The sequence below is a fragment of the Crassostrea angulata genome, chromosome 5 (genome assembly GCF_025612915.1).
Source record: "Crassostrea angulata isolate pt1a10 chromosome 5, ASM2561291v2, whole genome shotgun sequence".
Lineage (NCBI taxonomy): Eukaryota > Metazoa > Mollusca > Bivalvia > Ostreida > Ostreidae > Magallana > Magallana angulata.
This window is the reverse complement of record NC_069115.1, coordinates 55204524-55216771: the sequence shown is the minus strand read 5'-3', so window position 1 is coordinate 55216771 and position 12248 is coordinate 55204524. Positions and strand designations below refer to the sequence as shown.

The following is a 12248-nucleotide window of genomic DNA, read 5'->3' as shown; positions in this document are numbered from 1 at the left end:
ACAAGAAAATCCATACAACTTAGCAATGTGAGTGTGTACCATAGATAGTGTCAACGAAAGAAGAAATGAACGTTTACATTAATTAAAAGCGAGCCTGATTTAACAATGTTATCCACTCCATTTTACAAACTTTTATACATTACGTGTAGTGGATGCAAAAGGAGAAAATGGAAAAACTCTACAACCGTATTCGTATACACAAACAACACGTCCATCAGCGCGAGTGCAGAAAAATTAAACTTAGTGAACCCCTCGTTATTTGTGGCAACGGGCATTTTTTGGTTTTTCCGTTTTATAAACTTTATATGGACAATCCAATTGAACAAAGGGGAAAAGAAAAAATTGATAAAGTAATTAAAACCTTCGTTCAATAGCCTAATATAGACTGTTTCATCGTTGTTTTACAATACATTTAACGCTCTATAACTTGATTCTATGATTGTTCCTTCATAATCATTATGACGTCATAGTATTATTATTGACGTTATCACCGGTAACAAAATTACGCCATAATTAATTTTTTTAACAATGTACTTATTTATAACGATCAGACTGTCTTAGATTCAAATCCTTTATTTAAGAAATAAAGTACGAGTTTCGAGTATGTCGATGAATAACCTCCGTGGTCGAGAAATGTTGTTTTGAAATATAAAAACCGAGGCGTCAGCCGATGAGTAAACGTCATCCTTAAGCATTGAATGCTTAATTTGGGATATCCTCGGTCCTATAACACACAAAGTCATGCATAAAAAATAACATACCCAATAGATCTGCACAGCCTAATGTGTTATAGGACCGACACTTAAGTGGACATATTAATAAAAGGTTTTTAAGTTGAGTGGGCGTAAATATTCTTTTTTCATATCTTGGTTTTGATAAATAATTTGCATTTATTTTTGACATTGCAAATGTAATGAAGCGCAGATATGCAAAATTCGAATATAAATACATTGCCGTTTAAGAAACGCGTTTAATCCCCACAATACCTAATTTTTCCTTCTCCACTTTTTCTGTTTTAATTTTTTTTTTTTTTTTTTTTTACAATTTTTATATATTTTTGATTTGTACAAATAAAAAAAAACAAATATAGGGTTTCTAGAATACTGTAAGATAGAATATATTGAAACTTTTAAAACTTTATCTAAATAAAAACAAACTGAATAAATATAAATCTCTCATGATTTGCGATGGTATATGATTTTCATTTAACGATATTTGTGGGTTTTTTTTTAATCCCCGAGTCTTGGCGAGGGGATAAAAACATAACTCGTTGAATAAAAATAATATACCATTTCAAATCATGAGAGATTCGTTTATCTCATGCTTTACGAAATATTTTGGTAATCTGATCATTTCAGTAAAAATTGTGATTGTGAGCCCCCAACACGTTATTAACAACAAGTCAACAACTTTACGCATAAAGAAGTTCTTTGCAGTTTAACAAACATTTCATTATTGAACATTTTCTATGAAAAATAATTGAAACAACACTAAATGCTTCACATTTACAACTCAACACTTTTCAACTGAATTAATATGTACTTTTTAATTCTACGGCAATCAACCACCTTAACCTACGTAATGTTTAACTATGGCGTCACGTCACGTAAGAACACACAGTAAAATATCAAAAATTTATCCTGTGAGTGATAATCACCGCATATTCAGATACGCATGCGATAAAACAGTTAACTGTCTTGATTTTTAAAATTTTATTGTGTGGACCCTTATGTCAACGCAGAAAATATATAAGCGAGGTTAAACCGGATGCTATGGGGAAAATTCAGCCTGTGCATGAGCTAGCCTGGTTCATGTGCGTAATGGGTAGCTCAGGGAACCACGCTAGCACACGTTTATCTGAATCGGGATCGGGATTCCTTGCCATATGCACACATAAGTTCAAAGGCGCTGTAAAGTTGTCGGTAAACAGTACAGAAACAAAGTATTCCTTTTAAAGAAATGATTGGCATGTGATATGAACTATCAGTATTATGAAATAAGTTAATGTTATGCCGAAACTACAACATGCATCAAATAGCATAATTTGCAATGTTTTGTTGTTTTCCGAATACACATGTAGCTAAAATTTACTTTTATAGCAGGCGAGTCTAGAGAACCTCCCGATTAAATTTTTTAAGCATTTAAGTATGATTGAATAATTATGTCACTGTATAAAAGTTTAAATCTCAAGAAAAATGCATAAAAATATGAATTTTTTGATTTACACAAAGCTGTCACTGCATAGTTAACAAAGTAGTGCAAATCGTAATGTGTGCGCAAATAGTAGAATTCACCAAATGCCTGATACTATACATGCAAATTTCATTCATAGATAGATCATAATTATTTGAGAAGTATGAACCCTTTAAATTCTGACATAAAAAGCCAGGGCTATACATACATGTATACGTAATACAACGTACAAATTTAGTGGTTAAAAGCAGAGGGCTAGAGTCGGTTGAATCTCTGATAATCTAAAGGCTTTCACGTTTTCGTTGGAAACACCTGCAAATGGTCCTCGTATTGAGTCCTTTTTTAAAGGACAACAACTTGGTTTTTTTTAATAAGGGGGGGGGGGATTTCGTTACCGTGTGTCAAACCTTCTTTGTTTTCCACAATGGCGCATTAAATTATAAAAAAAATATTTTGTCAGTTTAAAGAAAAAACAAATTAAGTCAGTTCATTTCAGAAAAACATGTTAGGTAGAATATTTTCTGTATTTTAATTGATTCTTTACTGTTCAGCGCAATTCAGCTTAATAAATCTGCCTTGCAATTATGAAATGAATAGTATAATAAGTTTTTATAGTATGCGTTTTGTATTTCTTATTTGAAATGCTCAATACTTTTAAACAAATTTTACAAAAGTCTTTTTTTACATAATCAATTATGATACCTTCTTTTCTGTGATTTAATTTACAGTCAATCAATGTAAAAAAAAATCCAGTTTCTCACCAGTTCATTGCACTCGGTCAACCGTTTGATAATTTGACGTAAAGCGGTAGATATTTAGGATCGTCAATTCTAATTGATTTGAAACAGATCGCCTTAAGGAACGAAGGGGTATAACATTTTATCTCCTCTTGACCCTCTCTTTAAAATTAAGTCAAAATTTCTCAGTCATTTCCGGGAGGAGCTTAATACATACTACCCTTCATGATGAGTAATCAGTATCTTCTCAAATATTGCAAAATATTGTCACGAATGGTTATGATCGGAATGTAAAAGTGGGGAAGTTTACCCTATAGTAGGCATTCCAAGTGGGGTTAATTGGCAAAGTAAGGGGACATCTTACTATATAGCCATCTTTCTGTGGGGAAAATAGCTATATAGTCATATTGGGGGGGGGGGGGGGAGGTTAAGGGGTAAACGGCTCTCTATCAAATAAAACATCAGCAGTTCAATGGAACATTTTCAACAGATAAGAAAAACTGATTATACATATATAATAGACAAAAATTTTAAATCTGTAATAAAACAAGAACATAATTTTTGTTAGGTAATAAAACTGATTATATTCTAACCTGGTAAAAAGTCATTAAACGATGTGTTATACGATGTACTTGGTGTTGAAATTGGAACGTCTATAGTCTCTGCTGGATTAAGTAGATTGACGCGGTAGTTGACAAGATCTCCATTCGGAAAGTCAGGTTTGCTCCAGCTTATTGTAAATCCATTACATGTAATGTTTGTTACATTTACACCCGACACTTCTCCAGGAGCTTAAGAGGAAATAGAAATAAAAATATAGTGTGAATCATTCTAAATTATTTTTTTGCCACAATGTAATTGGTTCTCTCTCTCTCTCTCTCTCTCTCTCTCTCTCTCTCTCTCTCTCTCTCTCTCTCTATATATATATATATACAATAAAGGCACTGGTAAAATTCCTTTATAGGTATCAAGTAAAGGGGCTTTGTATATAGGAGTGGTAAAAGTCATTGATGGTTATTGACCATAGTTCTAATCAGACTGACACGGAGAAGAAAAAACAAGAGGCCAATTGGCCACATAGCTCACATCAGCAACAAAAGACATAATAAAATCAGCTTCATGGAGTCATAATACAAAATATTTGGACAATACGCTAAAATACATGTTGATCCTGTATAAAACAAGAGGCCCATGGGGCCACATCGCTCACCTGAGCAACAATTGGCGTTCAAAAGATATTGTGCCATATGGTCCCTCGGTAGAATAACAAAAAATAAATATTGTCAAGTATTCGAATTTTACAATTATTTTTGCATACACGTAATCTTTGACATTGTACCTTCATGAAATACTATTTTTTACCAGAATAAGAAAATCCTACGCAAGATATAAAACTAAACATTTGGTAGGGGTACACTGTTAAGTTGTTAACTTCCAATTCCCTATATTTTCGTTCTGCCCCCCCCCCCCCCCCCCACACACACACTTTGTAAAGCGATCAAAATATATGAGAGCATATAGGTACATTTGTTTCATCAACTACTTACTTGTTACTGTATTTAAAAAAAATATATAATAGTTATTGTATTTCATTTAAAAAATCCTTCATGTATAGATGTGAAGAAGAAAATTGTACCTCAATGTGCTCAATTCCTCAAATTAAAACATTCAAAAATTTAATTTGTTTTCCATTATAATTAAATGACTGTTATTTACCTCGCGTACAAACCAGGATAATTTTCCGCTGTGATATTTTCTTAGGAATAGCGATAATTATTTTATCCCCATAACAGAAATGTGTCAAAACTATGGAAACTGTTTTAAAGATGTCGTTTTTATTTACTCGTGTCTGAAAAACTATCAAAATTGATGTAGATTTCACATTATTTATTGTATAATGAGGGGACCCCAGAGAGTAGGTATATACAGAATATCATTCTTTTATTTTTTTTGTACAAGTATTTAACATACTCTAATTCATATAGAATTTCTAATGTTCAACCAAAATTTCAGCGTCAATCGTAGAATTATAAGCAAGATACAGAGCTCACAGTTTCCCTAGGTTTGAGTCATATTTTGTTGACATGACTTTATTACATTCAGCTTAAGATTTTTAACTTGGTATTTCCTATTCAGCATTTAAAATGGAAAAAAAGAATGGCCTAAGATTTTCAATTCTTTTATTCACTCAAGACCAGTTCATTGGTATTTAAGGTTCAAAATCAGTTTATACAAATGTACACAAACACAGTCAAGGATCACATGTACAGTAGGAGTAATAATGACGAAAAAAGGTTAAGTTTACAATACAATAAGTTGTTGGTTTCTGGAAGAACAGACTTTGAAAATTTTCTTAATAAATATTGACAAATTTTTTACTTTTTTAATCTTTAGTTTTTAAGATCTGTGTACAAACATAGAATTGTGAGCAAATCTCTGTATCTTAATTGCTTATAATTCGAAGCTTAACACTCAAATATGGTTAGTAAATAGAAATTGTAAACAATTAAACACAAGAAACATGCATGCACTATAACAAATAAAGAACACAATTTATTTTTTCGAAATGAATCATATATACACATGTATATATACCTACATATTTCCTTCAGCGATATCAAACTCTATTTAAACTGAATAAACTCGAGAAAATGCCGAGCATCGATCTCAACAAAACCTATTGCATTAATCTACCATTACGCAAAAGATAATGCCGAATTACCGATAGAATGAATTGTATTTCAGTACTTTTTTGATACATCAGATTTTGCTTAATTCGGCAGGTAAGAGTTAACTGTTTGATCTACCGAAGTCTCTGTTTGAATTGATACGTAAAAATCACGAAATACGAGAGTTCCCAGGTTAAATTACAAAGCATAAATAATGAATACGAAACGAAAATCAGTCCTAGCTAACACCAACGTCATGTGTGAAATCTGTCAACGCATTGAAATATTTAGCCTCAATTTACTTCACAAAATCGGCACCAATATATTTTGCATGTTTCAAAAATTTCCCTTCATACACGAACTGTTGCATAAACAAGCAAATTCATCATAGTCAGATCGACCCTTTTTCGTATAATGTCATGGCTGCTTTAAACAAAGAACCTCGTTTTAGAAGTATGGAATACGAGTCTTGGTAAAATAGGTAAGCAAACCCGGGCCGTGGCAAAATAAAAGCCGGGGTAGATCGGCAATCGTCAATTCCAAATACGCATTATTTTGCGGCAATATTTACAGCGAATACAAATATAACTGGTCCATCAAATATCCTGAAATTTTAATGAGATTGGCAGATTAATAACTGCCAATCTTTTGTTTTGACCAGGCCAAGTCTTGCCTACCCATTTTACCGGATGCCGAACCGAACCGAAGCTGAAACACGCCTTTCCTTTATCATTATTTTCGTAATAACTCAGATTTGAAACTGATTTAGACCTTAATTTTTGCAATTTATATTTTCCTTCCCATAAGGATAATTTATGCTAAACTACGTTGAATTTGCCTCGGTAGTTCTTGAGAAGAAGATTTTTAAAAATGCACCCCCCTTTTTCTACAGTTTCAAGGTTTTCTCCGCTTTGAATACAGATCGTACTTTTATTTCTGCAATTTATATTCGCCATCCCATAAGGATGCTTTGTGCCAAATTTGGTTGAAATTGGATAAGCAGTTTTAGAGAAGAAGTTCAAAATGTAAAAAGTTTACAGACGGACGGACGGACGGACAGACAGACGGACAGACGGACGACGGACAAAATGTGATCAGAATAGCTCACTTGAGCTTTCAGCTCAGGTGAGCTAAAAATAGTTTCCCCCTGAATATTCTTATATTCATAATCAAGTCCCTTTTTTAACCTGATGATTTTATAGTCATAACACATTCAGCATTACAGTTCTCAAAAGACCCTTAACAAATATTTATATACAGGATTTAAACCTACATAAAACTCTGAACCCCTTGTGAGGCCCGAATATCGACGAGGGGCCAAAGTTTAAACAATTTCAAAGAATCAGCAATATGTACAAATGCTTGCATATAAGTAAAAGCATATATAATAACATTTCAGTTTTTGTGAATGATTAAATGTTTTCCTTTGTAAGACTGGATCCCCAATGTGGCCCCACCATACTCCTAAGGATTTTGATTTGATCAAATTTAAATCTACACTATCTGAAGTTGCTTTAACTAATGTTGCAGCATTTCTACGCAAATATGTTTTTTATTAAAGGATTTTAAAGATTAACTCTATATATTCCAATATAAAAAGTCGACCCCCATTGTGGCCCCTACCCCCTGGGTTTATGCTTTTTCACAACTTTGAATCTACACTATCTGAAACTGCTTCCACGTAAGTTTCAGCTTTCCTGGCCAAATGGTTCTTCATATGAAGATTTTAAAGATATAATCTTTTTATTCCTATGTAAAAATTCGACACCCATTGTGCCCCCCCCTACCCCCAAGGATCATAATTTTCACAACATAGAATCTACACTGTTTGAGACTGCTTCCACGTAAGGTTCAGCTTTCCTAGTTAAATGGTTCTTGAAAAGAAGATTTACTCTATATATTTCTATGTAAAATTCGGTTCCCCATTGTGGTCCCACCCTACCATCGGGGGGGGGGGGGGGGGTAATGATTTTCACTACTTTGAATTTACACTACGTGAGAATGCTTCCACATAAGTTTCAGCTTTCCTGGCCTAACGGTTTCTGAGCAGATGATTTTTAAAGATTTATTCTATATACAGCTATGTATATATTCGATCCCCATTGTGGCCCCATCCTATCCCCGGGGATCATGATTTTCACAACTTTGAATTTATACTACCTGAGAATGCTTCCACACAAATTTCAGCTTTCATTGCTTTATGGTTCTGGAGAAGATTTTTGAACAATTTTAGAAAATTTTCAATTATTCTTAATTACCTCCCCTTGTAAAAAAGCGTGGTTCTTAATTTAAACAACTTTGAATCCCCTTAGCCTAAGAATAATGTGTGCCAAGTTTGGTTGAAATTGGCCAAGTGTTTCTTGAGAAGATGTTGAAATGTGAAAAGTTTACAGACGGACATACGGACGGACAGACGGACGACAGACAAAATTTGATCAGAATAGTTAACTTGAACTTTCAGCTCAGGTAAGCTAAAAACCAAGGGCATTTTAGGGGATTCACATACTCCAATTATTCACCACCTCATTACATGAATAAACAAATTTACTTTGATAAAATAATCATCCTATGAATATCCGATAAATCAAATATCACATAATTTAACGAACGGAAACTGCAGGGAATTGTACAAAACACAAAAATAACAATTATAAAACCATAAAACCAAAGCTCTAGCCGATCTCAGAATAAATTAACTCCATTTATCAACAATGAAAACAAGAATAATTCTATAACACACTGGAGTTAATTTCTGTTACTAATTACCTTTCTCAGTTGTCTCTATGTTGTTGAATTGTAATGGAATACTAGAAGATCCCCCTGAGATAGCTGTAACGTTCACGCTACAGTATGTTCCAGGCTCTAATTCAGTAACATTATAAGTTGTGACATTGTTAGACACAGAAATGGAGGTGTTTTTTGAACATGAACAACAGGAACAATGGCAGAGTACTGTTAAATCATAAGTATCCACCTTCCCAAAAGGGCTCCAACTAAACTGGAGGCTAGATGCATTCTGTGTATAACTTTCATTTGTTGGTTGACCGGGATCTAAAAATAGAATGCAAAAAAATCGACCCAGAAAGATTTAAATAAATTTAAAAATGATATGATAAATTTGCTCTATTGCATTTTGTGACGCACTCACTAATTTACAATATTCGTAGCCAGTACTTACATGTGTACACCTGCTTGACGTGGCAGCTATCTGTACTTCTAATATTATGTTTACTAACGGCAAATATCCTAAGAGTGTAAGCTGTTCCTGGTGTCAGGTTTGTAATATTTTTGATAAAATTGTTATTTTTAGTAAAAAAAAATTCTAACTCTAATTCATCGGGAAATATGTCAGCAATATAACGTACAGCGCCAGTGGTATTAAGATGTCTCAAATCCAAAAGCATGCTCGTGGTTGTTCTATTAGAAACTATATGACGATTACATACAGGAATATCTGGACCTATAAATAAAAAAATGAAATCTCAATCATGCTTTTTGAGTTACAACCATTGCGACAAAGCTGTGGTTCAGTTTGTTATTGAATAAACGAGTTCACAAAATGTTATACTAGCTGAAAAGTTAATGCTAAATGAATTGTCGTTTGGATTGCTGTTTTCAATATTCTGGCCTTTCAAACATTTTACAACGTTGCAAAATACAAGAAATATAAGACATGAATAAAATGAACAAGAAGACACAAGTATTCAATTTTTTATCAAACAATTGTTTAGAAGAAAAAGAGAACCATTTGCCATATCGCTCACGTGAGGAATAATAGATACGCTAAAAACAACCTAATGGTGTCATAATATCTGGACAATGTACTTTAACACATACAGGTCCTGTATAAATAAAATCCTATTCCCCCTTTTTAAAACAGATTAGTTTATAGTGATATCACATGTTGAGCATTGCAGTTCCTAAAAAGACCCTAAATAATCAAAGTTTGAACCCCTTGTGAGGCCAAAGAATCGTCAAGGGGCCAAAGTCTAAACAATTTTTAAGAATCAGCAATAAATCAAAATGATGGCATGTAAATTAAGCCATTATAGACTATTATAACCATTAAGTTTTTGTTAATAACTAAAATGTTTTCCTTTGAAAATTAGATCCCCATGGTGGCCCAATTCTCCTCTTCAGATTTTGATTTGAGCAAATTTGAATCTACATTACCTTGTTGTTTTCACTTTTAAAAGTTACAACATTTTTAGGCATATAGATGTTTAAACATTTTCTATATATATTTGTATGTAAACGTTTTGATCTCCACATGTTGGGACCCCAATTTACTCACAGGGATTGTGATTTTCACAAACCTAAATCTACCCTATATGAGGATGGTTCTACACAGGTTTCAGCTTGCTCAGCTAATTAGTTCTGAGAAGATTATGACAGATTTGTTCTATATATTCCTATGTAAAAGTTCGACCACCCATTGTGGCCTTACCTTACCCCCGGGGTCATGATTTTTACAACTTTGAATCTAAATTGCCTGGGGATGCTTTCAAATAAGTTTCTGCTTCCCTGGCCAAATGGTTCTTGAGAAAAAGATTTTAAAATCTTTTTCGAACATTTTCAATAATTCCTAAAATTCCCTTATAAAAAAAGGTGGTCCTCTATTTTTACAACTTTGAATTCCTTTTGCTAGTGGATACTTTGTGTCAAATTTGGTTGAAATTGGACCAGTATTTCTGGAAAAGACGTTGAAAATGTGAAAAGTTTATGGACATTCGGAAACACAGACAGACGGATGTCAGACAAAATGTGATCAAAAAATCTCAATTGAGCTTTCAGCTCAGGTAAGCTAAAAAGTAAACTGAATTAAGAAGCGTGTAAGTTCATCTAAAAGATGTATCATTTTAAAGTATGCAAATATAAATTTTTAATACATGAAAATAATAATTATCCAGTTCATAACAAATTTAAGTTCAGTTAAAAGGAAATACACTATAATACTTACCTGTATAGGTTAAGATTTTACAGGAATTGTGACTACGGAGGAACGGATTGTCGAGGTAGGAATACACAGAAAAGTTGTAACTTTCAGAAATGTTCAGTTGTTGAAAAGTCATAGTGGGAGATGAATAATGTATGCAGGTCAAGTTGTATTGGGGTTTAACACATAACGACTCTCTAATATCAACAGCTACTTTGGTAAAGTCAAGTGTAATATTCGTAGCCATTTTGCTTTTTACTGTGACATTTGCTTTTATTTCTTTGCAGTTTGGACTCGCGGGTACTGAAAATAGAATGGAAAACTATGTATTATCTATCTATTTATCATCTATCTATCTGTATGTTTATCTGTCCTTCTCTGTCTTGGATAATTATTTAAAATGAAAAAAAAAGAAAAATATTTTTTTTAGAAGCGTAAAGCAAAAATAAAAATGTAACAAAAACAAAACTATCGATAAGTTAACATTTAGTGTCATAGATCATCAAGGTGTTCTACTTTTTATAGCATATAATTCTGTTGAGCGACATAAAAACATTATATAGACAGTCTTTCGGGCATCGAAACTATCCACACCAGTATGATATTGTTTAATTGTGTTGCTATTGAATTTGTTACTCGCTCATCAGTACAATACAAAGTGTGTAAAGCACAAAAAAACTATAAAGATTCATTGAATGTAGCTTGCTTTAGACAATGGAATGAATGATACAGTATTTGGAGCATATCTTTTAAACAAACAATTATTATAAATGTTTCTTAGCTATGTTAATGTTGATAATGCAAAAAATAATTTGAAATTTTATCAATTTTTTTCTAGGATAAGATATGAATACATCCAAGGACTTACAAGTATAGTAATTGCCAAGTGGACAGTGTTTCTCACTGAGAACCATATAACCGTTGTCTGATACATTATAATAAGAAAACACTGAAAAGTTGTATTTAGATGATGAATTCAGGTGATCAAACATTGTAATAAGTCCGACTGGGTTGCATTTGGAGGGATTAGGATAAATCTGAACGCACAACTGATTCTCCTCACTGTGGTTCCGTAACTGGGTTGTGTTCAGTGTAATGCTTTTGCTGGTTCGATTCGTTACAGATGTTTTATTTGGAATAACATGACAATGAGGGTCCTTAGGTACTGAAGAAAGTAAAGTAAAATTGTATTATAAGTCGTCTATACTCATTATAAAACTCTTATCAAAACAAAATAATCAACCTATAAAAAAATAACTGGTCGGGTACATGCTGACTGGCTAGGAAAACAATAAAAAAGTAACCAACTATTTAAAGCTTGATTTGTTGGCTTTTTAAAGGTGATATATATTCATACCATTGCAAACAAAATAAGGTGTAATCATAACAATCTAAAATAACACACACACACACACACACACACACACACACACACACACACAAGAAACAATGTCTTTACCAGCGAGCAAATGCAATGATTTTAAAATACTGTGGAGCCAATTTATACTATTTTTCCACTTAACAGCGATGAATCAAACAACCGTTTGATAAATGAACGAAACACAAACTTTATTTTTATGCCGAGATTGTAAAGTGTGCCAGCCAAATTATTTTGGAATCCTTTCTTAATTTTGGTGTTGTTTGTATTGCAACAAAATTGTGGTAATGTTTCCAGGAAAAATTTATTGTATGTTTTTAAGTTGAAAGCTAACC

General features: G+C 32.8%; 1 protein-coding gene across 1 annotated transcript in view; it reads right to left on the bottom strand.

Annotated features, from left to right (window-relative positions):
* Window positions 1-12248, bottom strand: part of LOC128183325 (phosphatidylinositol phosphatase PTPRQ-like) — a 97344-nt gene that overhangs the window by 44149 nt on the left and 40947 nt on the right. Inside the window, exons 24-28 of the mRNA XM_052852286.1 lie at window positions 11404-11700; window positions 10560-10838; window positions 8778-9059; window positions 8366-8650; window positions 3524-3721 (exon numbers count right to left, since the gene is read on the bottom strand). Of these exons, the coding sequence (XP_052708246.1) occupies window positions 3524-3721; window positions 8366-8650; window positions 8778-9059; window positions 10560-10838; window positions 11404-11700 (1341 nt within the window). The remainder of the gene's footprint in view (window positions 1-3523; window positions 3722-8365; window positions 8651-8777; window positions 9060-10559; window positions 10839-11403; window positions 11701-12248) is intronic.